The sequence below is a fragment of the Acinonyx jubatus genome, chromosome A1, assembly GCF_027475565.1.
Source record: "Acinonyx jubatus isolate Ajub_Pintada_27869175 chromosome A1, VMU_Ajub_asm_v1.0, whole genome shotgun sequence".
Taxonomy (NCBI): Eukaryota; Metazoa; Chordata; class Mammalia; order Carnivora; family Felidae; genus Acinonyx; species Acinonyx jubatus.
Window position 1 is genome coordinate 136317815 of NC_069380.1, and position 20857 is coordinate 136338671.

General features: G+C 44.8%; 1 protein-coding gene and 1 pseudogene across 2 annotated transcripts; both read right to left on the minus strand.

The window, feature by feature from the left end:
- Positions 1 to 501: 501 nt before the first annotated feature.
- FOXD1 (forkhead box D1) lies at positions 502 to 19553 on the minus strand. 2 transcript variants are annotated; one of them, XR_008299121.1, is made up of 6 exons: positions 19414 to 19553; positions 14752 to 15097; positions 10514 to 10565; positions 8089 to 10038; positions 5980 to 6103; positions 502 to 5567 (listed from the first exon to the last, which is right to left on the minus strand). XR_008299121.1 is itself a non-coding variant. In XM_053223870.1 (5 exons), the coding sequence occupies exon 4, from the start codon at positions 9556 to 9558 to the stop codon at positions 8122 to 8124; it is 1437 nt and encodes a 478-aa protein (XP_053079845.1). In that variant the 5' UTR covers positions 9559 to 10038; positions 10514 to 10565; positions 14752 to 15097; positions 19414 to 19553; the 3' UTR covers positions 502 to 6103; positions 8089 to 8121. The 2 variants fall into 2 exon arrangements, 1 of the variants encoding a protein (XP_053079845.1); XM_053223870.1 differs by having other exon boundaries at positions 502 to 6103.
- On the minus strand, positions 16844 to 19512 carry LOC128315918 (40S ribosomal protein S27-like; annotated as a pseudogene).
- Positions 19554 to 20857: the final 1304 nt, after the last annotated feature.

Below are 20857 nucleotides of genomic sequence, written 5' to 3' on the forward strand. Positions count from 1 at the left end.
CACTACTAGGTGATCTATTAGTAAAAAGCCTTAAAAACTTGGGAGGAAACTCAAATTTATATTTATCTGCACGGAGGAGTTTGGCACTCTAAACCACATGGACACTTAATGTGCTTTAGGTGTTTTGTGAGTAAACTGCCAAACTAGAAAGATACTGTCAATAACCAGACAACCTCTGTTTCGTTTACAGACTACCAAGTTTGAAAGAGTTACAGTAAGTGAAAAAACCGAAAGAAAATTATCTTCCTACTCTTCCCTCCACCTCGCTGTTTTCCTGCTGCACTAGCTTGCTCCTCTTGCTCCACGAGTGTATGCTTATGTTACTGGACGCAATGTGGTGGCAGGAGTTCTTTCATTTAACGTGGGAATAAAGGGATTTGCAATGAAGCAGGTGCTCAATAAATACTGCAGACTAATCCCACTTTACCAAGGCTTAGAGGTTAAAGAGATGATCAGTAGATACGCAACTAGAGAAAAGAAATAGAGCGAGAGACTAGAAGAGTGGATTTAAAGCACTACTGGTTTGTTTATTTTAGAAGGGAGGAGACAGTCATCTCTACAAATACACAACTGGCCGAAGAGAAAACACAAGGCCATCTCTTCTCATTATTTCCAGAAAGGCTTAGGTAACAATTGATTTCATACATAGAGAGGGGATTTTGAAGAAAGAGGAGTTTTTACAGATAGCCAAAGATTTCTCTTAACTAATTTAAGAATTTGGGTCTCCTCCAAAGTTTAGAAGTCTTACTTTTTATTTCCGGGAAGAATAAGGAGGTCGGAAAGAAGCCTTAAAGGAATCATCATTCTATACAATGGTATAGGTTTTATGTTCTCCAAAATATGTTCCCATAAATGGTCTTATTGTAGTCTCACAACTTATCCCCAAGCTCCCCAAAACTACAAATGAGTGTAAGAATTGATCTAACATTTAGTTTCAAACTAGTCTTATTTATTCTGTTGTGGGATTTGGAGAATTTTTTGGTTTGTGTTCCCCCCCCCCCCACCACCACTTCATAGTCAATCATTAAAAAAAAAAATCTCATCATGGTCATTTTCATATATATGAAGCTTTGCATTAAAATGGTACGAAGTAGAAATAGAGAACCAAGTTGTTTTTCATTCATAATAATACTTCATTGTTGACATTTCAGAAAATGTGTTGTGTCCTTTTATTGCTGAAAATCTCTGCCTTTTACTTATATTAATGGGAATTCCGAAACAAGTGTATACAGAGGCTTCTGCTTTCGGCCATAACTAATATGTGCCACTGCTTTGTCTTTACTAGTCTGTTATTAATCAGTCAGTAGTTGCAAATAAGAGAGAACCCTCAATTTGTGCCTGGCTCCCTCTGGGACAGAGGGCCAGGCAAGGCCCCAGGGCCTCTGATCCACCACCTTGGGCCTGCCCAGAACCTCCCCTGGTGCTCAACAGACTCACTGGGCCTATGGACACATTCCATATATAGCTTGCATTCTTAACACATTAGACAGATTCTCCTTTAACTGTAAGATCCTAAATGCAGGGAAACACCCCATTGAAAAATCAAGTCAGTTTCAAAAAATAACAGAAAAATAATCTCCCAAACTGTCTCCTGATTTCAAATTCAGGGTCAGAACTTCCAGGTTCTCTAAATACTGTTTCTGATATTAACTGCCTGCTTTTATTCCTGAAATGGGATTTTGTTATCTTTTACAGTGTAAAATCTAAAAGAAGAACTGTTTCTGGTTTTACAAAAATACTCCTCTAGAAAATCAGTGTTACCTTCCATTAAGCACTGTCCCTTGAAAAGACCACTATAGACACTGTCCTTTACAGTCTGCAGCTCACTGTTGGGTACAATCCTTGCACTGACTCCAGCTTGGATGTTCTTATAAGGGACAAAGCATTGGCCCCAACAACTGCCCAAGGAGGCTAGGGTTTAATAATGCTTCTGGTGGCAACTGGCAAGGATGCTTTGGCATCAAGAAAAAGATGTGATTCCAGCAGGTGGTCTGGAATTCCCACCCTGCCTAAGCATTTTAGGGAAACCTCTGGCCACGCAGTTCTGAGCTCCAGGTGGGATTGTCCCTCAGGAGGCTCCAATGCAGTGGATTAATTGTGCAAGGGCTAAAAGGACTGGCTTAGCCCACATCATACACAGCTGTTCAAAGACAGAAAAATCTTCAAGAGTGTGTCTGAACAGAGGGGAGAGGGTACATTCTGAGAAAAGTGATTTTCTTTCTCATTAAATGTTTAATCAGTTGATCTGACTCTTACATATTCTTTTTTTTTTCCACTTAGAGACAATATGACCTTAAGTGTGGTTCTAAAGACCTGCTTAGCAAAATTTCTGTCAGTGTGGCAGAATTTCAACCATTAGAAATTAGGGAGAAAAGCAGAGGAAATGGGCAAATAGTACAAAGGTGAAAAGGTGAGGTAGGTGTGTGTGTGTGTGTGTGTGTGTGTGTGTGTGTGATATTTTAAGGGAGATTGCTAATGCACAAAAGATTGGAAGAGTGCTGTCATGTGGCACTAGGTAGAAGAAGCTGACATTTCTGAAATAACTTGACTAGAGATTGCAAATGTATCTACGTGAAGGGGCTGGGGTATCTCCTGAGTAGAGGAAGGAGGGAGGAGGATCTAGCAAGGAAGCAAAAAGTGAATAAAAAACAAATGGCTCTTCTACACAGTGACCTCTAAGGCAATTGCCCTGCCACAGTGGGTGTTTAATAAATCACAATGACGGCCACAAAGTGGCAGTGTGATGTGAAGGGCATAAAATGGGATTTAAATACTGAAGTCCCAGTAGCTGTGACCTTGGGCAAGTCATTTCATATCTTTTCAACCTTAATATCCTTATTTGTAAAATGAGATCAGTAATAATTCTTGTTGTCACTATTTCAGTGTGGTTGAGAGAAATATTAATGAAAATCCTTTTTAAACGCTAATGTGTGCTGAGGGTAATGACTGGAATAGATGGGCGGTTCCTAAGGAACTGGTAATATCTGCTTCTTGATCTGATGCTGGTTGCAAGGGTATGTTTGCCTTGTGAAAAGTCATTGAGATTTGTGCATTTTTCTGTATGTGTATTGTACTTCCTAAAACGTTTACTTTTTAAAAGTGAGAATAGCTCAAAATGGCTTTTAAAGTCAGGATGATGATAATAAAGAGCAGGAAATTATAAGTGTGGGCCAGAAACTCAGAGGCTTTATCTCATTTCTCTTCTGAGCCATCTTATCACACCTGGAGGCTCAGAACTCAAAAAGGGGATTGATGATAATAATCCATTATTTTCTATGTGTGTTTACTTGTTACTGAATAGTGTTTTCCTAGTAAAGAAGCAAGAGGAATAAACCAGGAAGCTTCCTGCATGCCAGAGTGGTCAACAATAAAAAGAAAAGAGCCCAAGCTGTTCACGTCAAGGGAAAGATGTGATTAGAGAGATGTGACATGCAAAGAAATTATCTGAAAAGTGAATTCAGTTGGGAAAGTACAAGTCCCAAAGAGCCATGAGCAGCTGGTCATGATCAGATTCTCCATCTTCCTGTCAAATGTAATCGTATCCAAATTGGCAGGGTATTTATTGCTAAAGTCGAAGGGCCAGATTTTACACTAAACATATTTACACATTTACATTCGTGGCCCTATAAACAGTCCACATTTCACTGGCCGTGACATCAAACACATTTACCAACAAAAAGCATATGCCTAATTACAAAATCATAGGGGAGAAGAGAGGCAAGTGGCAGCTGACGGGCAATGAGCGGTCATGCCTCTGTGTGTGTGTGTGTGTGTGTGTGTGTATGTGTGTGTGTGTGTGTGTGTGTGCGTGTGTGTGTGTGTGCGTGTGAGTGCGTGTGGCCCAGCTGCAACACCAGGAAACAGGGAGAGACAGGAATGGATGCTGACAATGCCGGGCCCACTTTACTTATCCTCTGCTTCCCAGGCCATTCCTTGTCTGGTTCAGTTCTAAAGGGGGCAGGGGATCCCTGGCACGCCAATGTGTCCTGCGGTCATCCCCTTGAAGGATCCCAGAGAGACCAGAGTGACTGCTGGGCAGATTTCTGATTTGGATTGAGTTTGATGTAGATATGAACTTAAAGTTGTCCCCACATGACTTTTCTCAGTCAGTAATAAAAATAAGTGTGAGCAAAATGTGTAGCCAGCAGAAAAATTTTAAATGAAAACTAGAGTCGTTAACTCCTGGCTCTGGGTACTAAGATCTGATCCTTACTCATCTATAGCAGTTATAATAACACAGTTAGCTGCTCCAAGCTTGGTCTTCGGTCAAGCAAGGAAATCAGAGCCACCAGGGCCAGAGAGAGAAAAACAAAACAGGCACAGCCACTGGCCTCAGACAGCCTTTAATAAATGACACAGGCTGGTAGTCCATCAAAATAATCACCTTCCATCAGAAAAAACACCTCCCCCAGATCTCTCAGAGGACAGGGTACAGGAAGGAATGGTGGGCTTTCAAAAAAAAAATAATAAAACCTGAAAGGCTGAAGCTTTTCCCAAATGGATGCTTATTACATTCACTGTAAGAATTTTGATAGTAAATATACCCCAAATACAGTTCCACCAGCAGAAAGTTTGGGCAGGAAAGGCCCACTGAGTAGGGGACCAGGAAGGAGAGCTGAGCAAACATCCAGATGCCTCAGTGAGAGAAAATGGGAGAGGTTCTCATCATTTTTTCCTTCCCCTCCCCAGTTTCTTTTTCTTTTCTTAAGAGGAAAGGAAGTGGCTCTTAAATAAATGCACAGGATGCGGACGGAGAGGAAACATGTTGTTGAGCAGAAGCTCTAGCTTCTTATTTTAAAGAAATAAAATAATTACCCAATAGAGAAAAAAAGAAATCAACCAAGAAACGATCTAAGGTCATGACATCATGTGTGGTACAAGGAGCAATTCAATCCATAAGGGCTTCATTACCCGGGCAATAGATAACATTTGGCTAAATCTAGCTGCAGAGTAAATCTCCGCAGCACAACAGAGCCCTGAATGGAGAGGCTCCTTTTTGTGTGGTCCTTCTCCGGGAGCTGCCTGAACCATTAGCCCCAATATATCCCTCTCCCTATTAACTGCAATTCCCTCCCGACTGAGCTTCGGTCATTTGTCTCCAGGCTCTACGGGGGCGTTTGATGAGCAGAGAAACAAGGCGAAGGGGAGAAAAGCGTCGGGTTAATGAGTTGTAGCAAATCCACACTTTGTAGTTGGGAGGAGGAGAGCTAGTGGCCAATGTTTGTCCAACCGGTTTATTTTTCGAGACCCAGCCTATTGAGGAAGGCTTGTTCAAGCAAGCTTCGTCCTTACAAACACACAAACATCCTTCTGTTTGCCTTCAAAGAAAAGAGGACCAGAGCTGGATTTGCATGCGAATGAGGAGCCCCGGGAGGAGACGTCCTTGCCCATCAAAGGCCTCCGTAGCCCGGCAGCCCCGCGGCCTTTGTTCCAGCACCTGCTCGTCCACTCAGCCAACCGGGCGAGCCCCGCGTTCCCGGCCGCCCGGTAGTCCGCCACCGCTCACTCCCTGCCCGTCTCGACGCCTTCGCTCCCCACTATCTCGTCCGTCTCCGGGCCAGCAACACCTACCGTGGAAGCCCAAACCCGGAAGGTGATGAGGCAAAACGCAACAGTGAGCAGGCCGGTTGAGCTTACTTTTTCTTAGGGCTCAGGGGCGCACCACAGGCTTGCGGTCTCTCTAGCTGGCTTGGGTGATGCGGGACCCCATCTCCAGACGCCAAAGGAGGCCAGCGCTGGATTGCACAGTGCCTTGTTACCATTCTCTTAAAAGCGCGGACAACCTGGGGGCGGGGGAGGGGGTAGAGTCCGTCCTGGCACTTTTAGAGATGCGGGAATTTGAACAGAGAGGAGTAGCTGGGATTCCCCGCTGTTCGAGACATCGAAGTATCATGCAAATAATAATAATACCCATGGCCCCGTTCTTTCACTCTCTCCTCATAATGACTTTCAGCTCTAAGTTTCAGATCTGTGACTTACAGAAGGCTGCGAGGCATGCGAGCGGTGCCTGGGCCGTCTGGGTTCCGCCTGCTAACTCGTCTCCACCCCGGGCAGCTGTGGCATCTGGACGTTCTCGGTTCCAAAGTCCTCTCTCTTAGCCGTGCTAGGGCAAATGTAACTTTTGTATGTAAGATTTTGATCTAACAATATTTCAGTTTGTATCTATATACTTAGTAGTAAACTATGAGGGTATGTTTAAACTCTTATTTAATCTATTCCAAATATTTGATAGGAAAAAACCCAGAACTTAATTTTTGAGGCCGTGAGAGTCCATTTTTTCCCCTCCCTAAAAGGGGACAAGAGGACAGGGCATCAAGAGTGAATGTCACTGCAAAAACATTGGCCTATAAGTCAGTCTTCGTTAACTTGATTGGTTAGTTGTGCAGATCTTCAGGTATATACCTGTCCAGATTTTTTGAAAAATAATTTAATAAGCATATTTAACCTCCTCTGCAACTCACTAATATTATTTAAATTACATATTACATATGCTTTACTTTTATTTGGAGCCCACAATAACATCTATAGTCATCAAAACTAGAGACTCACATTTTTTCAAAGAACCAGAAATTGCCTGCAACAAGTAGTTATTGAAAACACTCAAAGTTTGAAAAAAGATAGCCTAAATCATGAAAATTGTATAAATACTTCAATAAACACCTGATACATTTTCATTTTTATTCTTAGTGTGTACTACCCTAAAACTGAAGATTTCTCTTACATACCTTAAGTTACACATTTAAATTAGAATTTCAATGTTAAGTTTGCCTTTTAGAATAAAAATTTCTTTATTCAATTCCTGGAATCCCTTCTGTCAGGAGAGTGGTGGCTTTAAACCCTAGAGCTTTCAAATACAATTTATTTTATATGTGTAAATATTCAGGACTTCAAAGCTACTTAAGTGTTGATCATCTCTAAAAATTTTTAACTAAAAGTTACCTATTTGCTTGTGTTGCTTTCATTACAATATAATGTGTTGCAGAGCTTTTACAGATATATGCAATATTGTGCTCAAAAGCCAGTGGAAATCAAAGGAAGTGGGAAACTGACAAATAAATTTAAAGTTCCATAAAATTACTGAGCGTAACTGTGGCATTAATTTTAAATAGCCTCAATGCTCTTCAAAATGGAATGGAATGAGATTTGAAAATGTATACCAAAGTAACTTCTTCAACTTGTAATCATTTAGAAGTAGTTTCTGGTTTCTTGCAATAGCTTTGACCTAGGAAGTATAACTGAAAAATCATGGCATGATGCTTTTGTTAAATTCTCTTTGAAAATAAAATGTCCTATTCTATATTGGGTTCCTACATAACTCCCATAGAAATTTCCTTAACAAAAGAGAAAATAAACTAAGCAGGGGACGACTGAAGCCAACTTTTTGGTGGATTTTCTTTGAAAATTAAGCATTTTATTTCTGAAAAAGTGTAAAAATCTTACATTAGAATAGTACAATAATAATTGCCAGTAAAATTTACAATACTCCTTGTAAAGAATACACAGTAAGTACAAAATAAAAAATCCGCAAGTCTAATATGATACAAAACACAGGTTAAAATAAGAAATGATAATTTTGACTTTTTTTCCTTGTGTAAACATGTTAATCATTTTTTTCCTTTTCATGAAAAAGTACACCAGACAAGTGTCCTCAAATAAAAACTATTGCTTCGCTGGCACTCTTCAGGACCTTTACTGTTTATCATTCTTTTGAACATTACTGATATTTTTAACGCCTGGACCTGAGAATCTCTAGACCTCAAAAAGGCTTAGATTTTTTAGAAAAACGTTTCCCACAAGTCAAGGAAGACCCTTGTGCCTAGGCCAAGGGAGTGCCCCCACCAGTACCCTCTTCCTCCGCACCCCGGGTCGGGGCCTGCAGCATAGGGCGACTTTGCATAAATAGAGGGACCCCCAGAGCCAAAAAGCGCGTCCCCGCTGCTGCCAAACTCAGTCTTGTCTGAGAGTCCCAAGCGGCGAAAATGGGGGCGCGAGGTCGGGAGGGGCCGCGCCGGGAGAAGTGTACCAAACGCCAAACCAGCAAGATGAAAGAAAAAAAGGAAAAAAAAAAAAAAAAGCCGGGATTCCTACCTTCTCTTTCCCAAGCGCGCTAACATAGCGTTATTAACAATTTGAAATCCTAGCAGTAAAGTTCTCGACACTGGACAGGGCAGTCCCTTGGTGCAGAGTCCCCAGCGCGGCGGACGAGGAGACCGAGGAGGCGGCGGCGGCCGCGGCGGCCACGAGGGAGCGGGTGAGCGCGGCGGCCGGGCCTACGGCCGCCTGAGCGGCGCAGCCGCCGCCGCCGCCGCCGCCGCCGCCGCCGGATCCCGGCGCGGGCGCGGACGGGGTCCCCGCAGAGGGTGAAGGCGAGGCCTGCACGGCGACGGCTGCTTGCGCGGCGGCGGCGGCGGCGGCGGCCGGGCCCAGGCTGCCTCCGATGATGCTCTCGATGGAGAAGGGCGAGCGCGCCAGCGCCGAGGCGCCCGGGCCGCCGGCCTTGGCAGCCGAGGCCTGCAGGGGGGCGGGCAGGGCGGCGCCGAGCGGGTGCGGCCGGTAGCCGAAGGCGGTCCGGGCCAGCTCCGCGGCCGCGCCGTGCGGCGGCGGGGGCGGCGGGGGCGGCGGGGGCGAGTGCGGGTGGAAGGCGGCGGCGGCCGCGGCGGCCGCGGCGGCGGCGAAGAGGGCCGAGGGCGGCGCGTAGGGCGGCAGCTGCAGGCCGTAGCCGCAGCCGTAGGGGCCGTAGCCGTAGGCGTGCGGGGGCGGCGGGGGCGCGGGCGGGAAGAGCGCCGCGGCCGCCGCGGGGTCGCCCGCGCCCGCCGCGCCCCCTGCGCTGCGCAGCAGCAGCGACTCGGCGGCCGCGGCGTTGGGCGGGAGCAGCGGCTGCCGCTTGAAGCGCTTCCTCCGGCGCAGGAAGCTGCCGTTGTCGAACATGTCGGCGGACTCGGGGTCCAGCGTCCAGTAGTTGCCTTTGCCGGGGTTGCCGGGCTCGCGGGGGATCTTGACGAAGCAGTCGTTGAGCGAGAGGTTGTGGCGGATGCTGTTCTGCCAGGCGGGGAACTTCTCCCGGTAGTAGGGGAAGCGGCCGCTGATGAACTCGCAGATCTCGCTCAGCGTCAGCCGCTTCTTGGGGCTCTGCAGGATGGCCATGGTGATGAGCGCGATGTACGAGTAGGGCGGCTTCACCAGGGGGTTCTTGGCGCCGCCGCCCGCGGTCCCGCCGCCGCCGCCGCCCGCGCCCGAGCCCGCGCCGCCGCCCCCGCCGGCCCCGGCCCCCGCCACTGGGGCTGGGCCCGGGGGCGCCGGGGAGGCCACTGAGCGCGGGGCCAGCAGGATGTCATCGTCGTCGTCGTCGTCCTCCTCCAGGTCCTCCAGCTCGTCCTCTCCGGCGTAGGAGCGCCGCCGCCGCCGCCGCTGCGCGGGGACCGCCAGGCGGGACACGCCGCCGCTGCCCTCGTCGTCGTCCTCTTCCTCGTCGTCTTCGTCCTCGCCCTCCCCTACCACGTCGATGTCTGTCTCCTCCGCGAGGCCGGAGGCATCGGACATCTCCGTGCTCAGGGTCATAGCTGTAGCGCGGCGGCGGCGAGGCGGCGCATAGGGGCGCCGGGCTCCGGGCTCCCGCCGCGCCCCAGCCCGGGTCCCGGGCGGCGGGCCCGGCACGGGGGCGCCACGCTGGGGGCGCCGCCGCCGCTGGAGCTGCGCGGGAGCTGCCGGGCTGCGGCAGAGGCTTTTTGCGCCGCGACTTTGTAACTCCTGCGCCGCCGCGAGAGCCGCAAGGTCTCTGCACTCGCTGGACTCCGCGCGCACCGGTCCCAGGCGGGGGGACTTGACCTTCCCCTTGCGGAGCGGGGCCTCGCACGATCAGTGAGGAGGGGGTGGCGAGGCCCCGGGCGAGCAAGTCAGAGTGTCGGGCGCCCGGGACGGTGCGGGACGGGTGAGAGTCTAGGGACCGAGCTCGGCGAGGCGAGGGCTGAGTCCAGGAGAGGGCGGACCTTTCCTCGGCTTATAGCAGGAGGCCTGTCACATGGTGTGCACGTCAGAGCGCTACCGAGGGAAGGGAAAGAAAGCCTAGGAAATCAGCCCTGCTCGGGAGAGAAAGTTTGCCCGTAGGAGGGAGTAGCAACTGAGAATATGGGGGGAGGAGAGAGGACCCCACCATTCTTTACTACTCCTTGTCAAAGGGGTTGGGACCCGAATTACGTGCTGGCCCGCGGTGCTCTGGACCTAGGGCCACTGAACGAGTTGGAATTCCCAGGCTCCTTCCCTTCAATTAGCCCTCAATCCTAACTTCACAAGCACTCCCGTGACGCGACAGTTTGACCAGTCAGATGGCCTGTAGGAGACGTCCAGCCCAGAGGTAACTCCCCTCCCCCAATCGTCCGAGGTGGTCCCTGGGGAATGGCTCTGAGCTCTGTTGGGTTGTCCCATCTCCCCCAGATTGGGCCAGCAGCTCCCCCATCGAATCTGTAGAGAAACCCCCCCCCCCCCAGTTTAAGCACAATAATAATTGTTTACTGACCTTTTAACCTGTCCCCTTCGGTTCTTCTCCAAAGACGTTTGTTTTCCGCCATCTGTTAATAAAAATGTGGTTAGGCTGGCGTTTTAGTCACTTATCTGCCACTGAATGCCCTAGAAACTTGACAGCTAAACTAAGCCCCTCTAATGAGAGGATCTGACAAATTTCATGGGAATAAAGAAAGTAATCATTGAATGCAGAAAAGAAATAGAAAATGTTAGTGAAAAACAAAATACATTTTTAAAAACTGCACCCTAGGAGCAACTCATAAAAAGCTCTTTCATAATGGGTAAGGGACTCTATAGTTCTTAGTAAGAGGAACATTCTAATCAACACTTCACAGTAATCTCAAAATATTTAAATAACTACAACATATACACATACTCAGGCTTAATAGGAACTATATTAATTAAAATTTTCAAACCAGCTTTAGAAATGTTTTTGGAAAATCTAAATATTTCCAATAGCTACTGGTGAAAAAGAAACGAAATAATATTTTAAAATAAGATGCAAGTTCTTTTCAATCCAATTTTCCTTTTCAGGTCACAAGGTAGTGGAAATAATTTAAATATGACATTATTTTGAGTATTCCCATCTTTGTCATCAACTCTAATCATTGTGGCTGGTGTAAGAATCCCAATAGCTTGTGGAATTCACACTCACATAGCCATACATTTTCGATATTTGCATTTCCTAAAACACTTCTATTTCAAAGTAGGGACCTGCCTCCAAATTACAGCTTTCTGATTAAAATAACCACTTGACAAAAACTATCAAAAATCAATGGCTTTTTGTAGGAACACTCATCAGCTACCTTTGTGTATATCATTTTATCCACCAGGTTTTTCACATTTTCAAACGTTTTATTACTCCCCTTATCCATCACAGAGTCTCAAAAATAAACTGTCCCCCCACCTAAGACTTATTTTAAAATCGAGTTTTTGTTGCCTAAGAGAGCTAACCACCAGTTACACTTACAAATGACCCATAAAGTCCATCATAGATCTTTGACAGATCTACGAGAACGCCTCAAATTGTAAATAAATTATTTTCCATTGAGTCTCGTTTGAAAAATGACTGAACCATTTAATTATTGTAAGGCGCTCAGCATTAACCTGAGCCAACATTAATCAGCACTATTAATCAGGCATCACATTGCTTTGTTGATGTAGCCAGGATTCCTTACCAAGGCGTTCACTTTTACATTAGGAAGTTTAAGTTTTATAAGTACCCAGTCAATAGCTAAATAAACACCATGATTTGCACTAGACTGAGGATTGGTGTGTGGCGAGGTATTTGAAGGTAAAACGGAGGGGAGGAATTTGTTCGCAGACCATTAGTTACTTTAGGTGATCAGCCTCCATTCCCCTCCCCTGAACTTGTCTGGCCAAGGAGGGCGCTGAGATTGACTTTGCGTTTCGTTTGTACCTTTGTCCAAAGCTCCCTCCCCGAAGGGTTAAAGGGATCTTCCCTGGAAACGTTTGAAAAACGTGGCAAATTATCTTCTGGCCACTCAAGGATAAGTGTTAGGATTTAGAGAAGGTCAGAGCTGAAGATCAACCCAGGAGGAGTGCTGCGGGGACAGTGTTAACAGAGATTTGGGTGAGCTTTATACTCGAGCCCCAGATTTGGACGTGTCACTTGCTTTGTTTGCTTTAGTGAAGCTACACTTTTGTACGCGGCCTGTAGCTCCCGGCTCTTGAAATTCCCAGAGCGCGGAAACCCAAGTGTTTCATTTCCCGCGTGGTCCTCCTTTGCGCGCCTCGTCCCCTCCCCCCGGGCGTCCCTCCCAAACGTGCTCCCAGCTCTCAGCCCCGGCTGGGGAATATCCACCGCCACGCTCTCAAGCTGGCACAAGGGACGAGAAACTAGTCTGTGAGGCGGGCTGGGGGCGACGCGGCGATCTCCCTCTCGTGTGCTCCGCTGGCGTGCAAGCTGAACGCGCGGGGCGCCCGCCTGGCCGGGTAGTGCCCACGTGGGGAAGGGCTGCCCCCTGGCGGCGGCGCAGCGCCCTGCTGACCGCGCCGCAGGCCCGGATCCCGAGCTGGGAGGCAGCAGGCGTTTTGGGAGTGTGGCTAGTGGGCTCCGGGCCTTCCCTCCCACTGGCCGTCGGACGGCCAGGGTTTTTGTTTCTTGAGGCCCCACCTCTCCTTCTCGGGAGCGGCGGAGCAGGAGCAGAGGCCTTTCCCTGAACCGCAGGTTTCTGCTGTTTTCACTTGGATGGTTTGGGCGCTCCACAAGTCCCCCCGCCCGAGAGAGCAGTTATTGGGATTGTGCGGCAGCAGGAATCGGGGAGGTGGCGGGACCTTCCACGGGGGGGGGGGGGGGGGGGGGGGGTCGGGGGGGCTCGGCGCCTTGCACTCGGTCCCCTCACAGAACCTCCTTTGGTGGGTGAAGGCTAGCAGAGACCTGGGGGAGTAAACTCCCCATTTGGGACCTTGGACTCCAGTTCTCTCTGCCCCAGAGCATCCCAAGAGTTTACCCATGAATGTGTATACGAACGTGTTTCCCGACTCGGCGGACGCTTGGGGCTGCGTCTCTCCTGGAATCATGCCACAAGTCTGTACTGAGATACCACTTTGTGCCTAGAGCTCTGGTTCTGGAGAGAAAGAATAAAACTGGAGTCCGTGGTGTGAGGGGTCCCGTGGGGGAGCCAGGTAGATGGGCAATTGTTAGGCCCAATGACAAGTGCTTTCTCAGTTCCCCGGCCACAACAGCGGTGCCTGGGAGCCGTTCTTTAACCGGACACTGTCCTTCCCCGTGGCTCTACGCATCTTCCTTTTCTGGAATCTCAAACGTCTGGAGGCCAAAGGGCACTCTATTCCTCGTTGGTTTTTTTTACTTGTTTTTTTTAAATTGTTTTCCAGTGTGTGTTAAAATATACATAGCATAAAATTTACCCTTTTTTTTTTACTTTTTAACTTTTTTTTCTTGTGACTAGGCTCAGAGCCTTATATGTATTAAGTAATGTATAACATGAATATATACACAAACATCACATGGGTGGCATAGCACAGTAGTAAAAATTTACCACTTTATACAATTCAGAGACATTAAGTCACGTTGAGGCAACAATCATATTATCCATTTCCAGAATTTTTCCATCATCCCAAACTGAAACTCTGTACCCATTAAACAGTAACTCCAGGGGCGCTTGGGTGGCTCAGTCGGTTAAGTGGCCGACTTCGGCTCAGGTCATGATCTCGCAGTCCGTGAGTTCGAGCCCCGCATCCGGCTCTGTGCGGACAGCTCGGAGCCTGGAGCCTGTTTCGGATTCTGTGTCTCCCTCTCTCTGACCCTCCCCCATTCATGTTCTGTCTCTCTCTGTCTCAAACATAAATAAACGTTAAAAAAAATTTTTTAAACAGGAACTCCATTCCTCCCACCCAAACCCCAGCCCCTGGCAACCATGATTCCACTTTCTCTATGAATTTGAGTATTCTGGCTGTCTCACAAAATAGAAAAATACAGTGTTTGTCTTTTGTGACTGGCTTATTTCACTTACAGTATCTTCAAAGTTCATCCATGTTGTAGCATGTATCAAAATGTCATTCCTTTTTAAGGCTGAATAATACTCTTTTCTATATATACACATTTTGCTTATCCATTCATCTGCCAACGGACATTGGGTTATTTTTCTCCTTTTCTGTTCCTTTTCAAACCTCCATGCACCTAGCTCTTTGTAACACCATGCATGCAGTGGGCATTCAATAAAGGTTTGTCATTTTCCTACACCTTTTTCACCCCAGAAATCCTCAAAGGAACCCCATTGTCCTAAGAAAGCACACACATTAGTGAAGTCACAGCAACAGTCTTCCCACACCCTTCTAGATTTGTAACCTCACCTTGCTCACGATTTTGAGACTTTCTTTTTTTTAAGATTTCTTTTTTTAAGTTTATTTATTTATTTTAGTGGGGGAGGGGCAGAGAGAGAGGGAGATAGAGAATCCCAAGCAGATATTCTGTCACCACAGAGCCCAACGATGAGCTTGAACCCATGAACTGCAAGATCATGGCCTGAACTGAAATTAAAAGTCGGATGCTTAACCGACTGAGCCACCCAGGCACCCCAATGTTGAGACTTTCAGATTCACACTCTGCACATTATCTTCAATTTTAAAGAGTTTAAAAAAAAAAGTAAGAGTTAAGACTCCACCAGAATTGTGAATATTTCCCCCTGATGCGCGCGCGTGCCACCCCCCCCCCCACTTACATTTTATATCCCTTTCCTGCCTTCTTACCTGTCTTAAAGCCTTGGAGGCCCCAGATGACCTTGAAATGTTTCTCTGGCTGTCCAGGTCCTTCCACTTCAGCATTCTCTAGTGGTTTAATATTCCTTCCATGAGGGTTGGTTCATACATGCCACTGAGCTAATGTCAAGGTCACAACAACTGGTGAAGTGGGTACCATATGATGGCTGCGGAAACAGCCATGGATAGTTGCCTCTAGTTGTTACAGAGGCCACGAAGGCAGAGTGGAGCCCTCCATCTTCATGTCGCAGTTCCAGAAGCCTCTCCCAACATAGGACTCCATGGGCCAGACTCTCTGCACCCCCTAAATCTGCTTCTTTGGAGCCAGTTACGTAGTCTGAAAATAAGTTCAAGGCAAGGTGTTACTGGCTGAGAGTAGTTAGTACCTCTCCTAAGGGTAGGTACATTTTAACAAAAAACATTTGATAAAATGTCATAATCCAGTTTCAAATGGGGGTCTTCACGCAGTGTAGTTGGAAGTTAGAGTCCTTTGTGAAGAAGATATCTTAGTGGCCTTCTGGGTCTTATTAAGCAGTCTTATGCTTGCACAACAGCTCCTTAAACAAGCATTTCATGTCCTGAGCAAGATTCAGAAATCCTCAAGAATTCAGAATGTCAGCAAAGGTCTAAATCTGTGTTTTATAACAGCAAAATTATTTATACTGACTCAGGAATTTTCATTACCGCAGGTAACCTGGACTAGCCCTCCTGCCCCAACACACACCAGCACAGAGACTTATTTAGCTCTGATCTCAGTGGCTTGAGGCAGCACGTTTAAATTTTGTATCCCAAAATGAAAAGTTCAGAAGATATTTTTATCAGGAATTTAACTGCAAATACACACATCTCCATTCCAGAGAGGACTCCTCCTTTGGGGGGTTACCTTCAATACAACACTCTCAAGAGAACATGTTCACAGCATCACCTGGGTGGCTCAATGGATTAAGTGGCTGACTTCAGCTGAGGTCATGATCTCGCGGTTCGCGAGTCCAAACCCTGTGACCAGCTCTGTGCTGACAGCTCAGAGCCTGAAGCCTGCTTTGGTTTCTGTCTCCCTCTCAAAAATAAATAAACATTTAAAAAAAGAGAGTATGTTTGTAGCTCTGTAATCTTCTCATGTTTACTTACATTGTTTAATAAGTTAATTTCTTGGAAATAGACATATTATTTTTAATTCTAACATACGAATTAAAAAATAGTATTACCATATCTAGAAAGAATGCATTTATTATTATTTTTTATTTGTAGTTCACCCAGGGGCTCTCTGTGAAGAGAAATCTCTCTGCTTGGGAAGAATGGGGCTCTTTAAAGTGATTTTAGGGATGCAGCATTGAAAATAAAAAGGATCCTTTATAAAACCATCAGAAAGCCTTGTCACTTATTGCAATTTTTTGTGTGTTTAAAATACATAGTGACCAACCGTAGCTATCGCACACACGCGCGTGCACACACACACATGCACGTGCACACACATACACTCTATTGCTTGGTGTCCAGGCTTAAACCAAGACTGAACTATCATCCCTCTGCTTTACATATGCAAACACACCAAAAGATCTCAATATCCACCCTCAGGGGCAACCCTTCACCTGACACCACAGTCTGGCACCAATGTGGCGGTGGGGGGTTAGTTGCCGTGGAATACAAACATAGGCCCCTGTGCAGAAGGTGGTCTTAAAAGTTTCCACTAGAGGAACATGTGAGCAAGTTGTCTTTACTAGAAAGCTCTGATTGGCTAACTTTCTAGAGCAGAAAAAACTGAGAAAGGATCTGAACCCAAAATCTACAGAAGAGTAAAGAAAAATAATGACCACTGGCAATAAAAGACATGCAAATTGGAAAAAGGTGAAATGCCATTTTCCTCGATCAAATTAGCAAAGAACATGAACATGATGGGTGTAATGGTAAGAACTCAGTCATACACTTCCTGTGTAAAGTGTAGTGACACAAAACTTCTAGCAAACAATTTGGCAGTTGTATCTTCAGTGCCCATTCTCTCTGTTATCATTCATTCTAGGGCTCCATCCTAAGAAAACAACCAGAAATATAAACAAAGATTTATGTACAAAATTGTTTGTTGTAGTGATTTTTTTAAGGGAAAAAAATTGGGAACATGCTAAATGCTCAAGAGTTCAACATTTTACTATATATCCTTAAAATGGCATCATTTGCAATCATTAAAAATTAGGTCTGTGACTGGAAGTCCTAATCAGAGCAATCAGGCAAGAAAAAGAAATGAAAGGCATCCAAATTGATAAGGAAGAAGTAAAACTTTCACTCTTTGCAGATAACATGATACTATATATAGAACCCCCTAAAGACTACCAAAAAAAAAAAAAAACCCAAAACTACTAGAACTAATACATGAATTCAGGAAAGTCGCAGGATACAAAATTAATATACAGAAATCCATTACATTTGGACACACTAATAATGAAGCAGCAGAAAGAGAAATTAAGGAAACAATCCCATTTACAATTATACCAAAAACTGGGGCACCTGGGTGGCTCGGTCAGTTAAGCATCTGACTCTTGATTTTCGCTCAGATCATGATCTTAAGGTCTTAAGATAGAGCCCCATGTGGGGCTCCTCACTGAACGTGGAGCCTGCTTAAGATTCCCTCCCTCTGCCCCTCCCTTGCTTGCACTCTTTCTCTCTTAAAAATAAAAATGAAATAAATTAAATAAATAAAAATAATTTTTAAATTTACAATTGCATCAAAAATAACAAAATACCAAAAAAAAAAAAAACAACTACCTAGGAATAAACTTAACTAAGGAAGTGAAAGACCTATAATCCAAAAACTATAAAACATTGATTAAAGAAATTGAAGATGACACAAACAAATAGAAAGATAGTCCATGTTCATGGGTTGGAAGAATTAAATGTCCATACCACCCAAAGCCATTTATTGCAATCCCTATCAAAACACCAACATTTTTCACAGAAACTAGAACAAGTAATACTAAAATTTGTATGGAACCACCGAAGACCCTGAATAGCCAAAACAATCTTGAGAAAGAAGTACAAAGCTGTAGTAATCAAAACAGTATGGTGCTGGCAACAAAATAGACACCTAGGTCAATAGAGAACCCAGAAATAAAGCCATGCTTATATAATTAATTAATCTAAGACAAAAGAGGCTAGGATATACAACAGGAGAAAGACATTCTCTTCAACATTTGGTTCTGGGAAAAGTGAACAGAAACTAGACCACTTTCTTACACAGAAATAAACTCAAAATGGATTAAAGACCACCAAATGTGAAACCTGAAGCCATAAAACTCCTAGAAGGAAACATGGGTGGTAATTTCTTTGACATCAGCTGGAGAAAGATTTTTCTAGATATGTCTCCACAGGCAAAGGAAACAAAAGCAAAATTAAACTACTGGGACTACACAAAAATAAAAAGCTTTTGCACAGTGAAGGAAACTATTAATAAAACAAAAAAGGCAACCTACTGAATGGGAGAAGACATTTCCAAATGATATATCCAATAAGGGGTTAATATCCAAAATAAATAAAGAACTTATACAAGTGGATATCAGAAAAACACACAATTAAAAAATGGGCAGAGGACCTGAATAGACATTTTCCCAAAGAAGACATACAGATGGCCAACAGACACATGAAAAGATACTTAACATCTCTCATCATTAGGAAAATTCAAACTAAAACCACAATGAGATATCACCTTACAACCTTTCAGAATGGCTAGAATCCAAATGACAAGAAACAACAAATGAGGATGATGAGGATGTGGAGGAAAAGGAACCCTTGTGTACAATTGGTGGGAATGCAATTTGGTGCAGCCGCTGTGGAAAACAGTATGAAAGTTCTTCAAAACATTAAAAATAGAAATACTATATTATCCAGTAATTCCACTACCAGGTATTTACTCAAAGAAAATGAAAACACTAATTCAAAAAGACATATACACCCTATTTTTATTGCAGCATTATTTACAATAGCCAAGATATGGAAGCAACCCAACTGTCTATCCATAGATGAGTGGATAAAGGAGATGTGGTATATATGTACAATGGAATAATACTCAACCATAAAAAAGAATGAAATCCTGCCATTTGTAACAAGATGGAAGGACCTTGAGCATATAACGCTAAGTGAAATAAGTCAGTCAGAGAAAGATAAATACCATATGATTTCACTTATACGTGGATTTTAAGAAACAAAACACAGATTCAAAAATAGAGAGAATAAACTTTGGTTGCCAGAAGGGAGGTGGATGGGAAAATGAGTGAAAGAGATAAAAGGGATTAAGAGCACATACTTTTCTTTTTCTAATCCAAAATGTGTTTAATGGGGGGTGCCAGGCTGTCTTGGTCTGTGAAGCACGTGACCCTTGAACTTGGGGTTGTGAGTTCTAGCCCCACCTTCAGGGTAGAGATTTTACTTAAAAATAAAACTTAAATGTTTTTATTGGGATGGTTTCCCATCATCTTCATTCTGGGGGTTATTAGTGCTACTTCCGTCTGAAGGAGCATCCTTCTGTAAGTCTTGCTTTTCCTCCTGTAGGCTGGCAATGGAAAGTGGAGCAGCCAACACACAAAACTACAGTTTGTGCATGGGCTAAAGACAATCGCGATTTTATGAGCATTTCACATCCATGAAGTAGGAATTGGGGCTACGCACCAGGCACTTCTTCTTCTGCTTCCTCTCCTCCTCTCCTGGGGAGGGGTGGAGGAGGTCCTTGGAGAGAGGCATGTTTTCGTGGGGAAGATGTCCCTTCATGAAAGGCAGAATACACTTATCTTGATGAGCATTGAATAATGTATAGGATTGTTGAAGTGCACACCTGAAACTAATATAACACTGTTTGTTAATTACACTTCAATAAAAACATTAGGTCTGCAAACAATCTTAATAACTTGAAAAGGTCTTAAGACTAATGGTAAAGGAAAAGTTCAGATAGAAAATTACACATAATATCTTACCAATTTTTAAATATGCTATACATGTAAATAGTGTGACTGGAAGGAAATACAATAAAAGGTCAGTTGGTTATTTCTGAGAGGTGGGATTATGGTGATTTTTATTTTGGTATTTATACTGTACTTTTCTATCTTTTCCTCATTTTTCACAATGAGCAATCTCCAAATTGCTGAGCTGTGACCTGAGGAGCATAATTAGTGTAAAAGAGAGACTATAGTCTAAACAGTTTATATCATCTGACGCGTAACTATTGGAACAGACACTAAGAATTTAAAAAATTTTGTAATGCTTATTTATCTTTGAGAGACAGAGAGAGACAGAGCATGAGTGGGGGAGGGGGAGAGAGAGAGGGAGACACAGAATTCAAAGCAGGTTCCAGGCTCTGAGCTGTCAGCACAGAGCCCGATGTGGGGCTTGAACACACGAACCGTGAGATCATGACCTGAGCCAAAGTCGGACACCTAACCGAATGAGCCACCCAGGCACCCTCAGACACTAAGAATTTTAAACAAACAGGATAGATATCTTAAGGAGAAAAGGGAAATTATTAGTAAGATCAAGCAAAAAAGATAAATAATTTTCGAAAAACCCTAGTGGAAACATTAAGTATGAAGAATGCAATAGATGAAATAAAGAACAAACAGATGGAATAAATAGCAGAATGGAGACAGCTGAAGTATGAATTGGGTTTAAAGATCAGTGTGAGGAAGTCTCCCAAAAGCAGCTGGAAAGGACACAATTCTAGCTCGAGGCGCTTTGTAATTTTAGCAGGAAAGAGACAGACCATAAGAAATAAACAAAATGAATACATGAATTAATGAATGACTTCTCTAGTATGCTAGAAGTTAATAGATGTTGTGGGGAAAACAGTGAACAAAGACCGGAATAATGATACAGTTGGGTATTTAGGGAGGAGACTTCCAAGCAGAAGGAATGATTAGGGCAAAGGCCCTGAGGCAGGAACATACCTGGTCATATTTAAGGAGTGGCAAGTAGGCCAGAGCAATCTAGTGGAGTGAGCAAGGGGGGGGGAGTGGACCAAAATCATAGAATAGGAAATGAGGTCAAAGGGGTATGGGATGGGAGGAGGCGATCATGTAGGTAGCCATTATAAAGACTTGGGTTTTTACTCTAAATGAAACAA

Coding starts and splice junctions, on each gene's coding strand:
- FOXD1 (XM_053223870.1), bottom strand. CDS start 9,558: ATGACCCTGAGCACGGAGATGTCCGATGCCTCCGGCCTCGCGGAGGAG.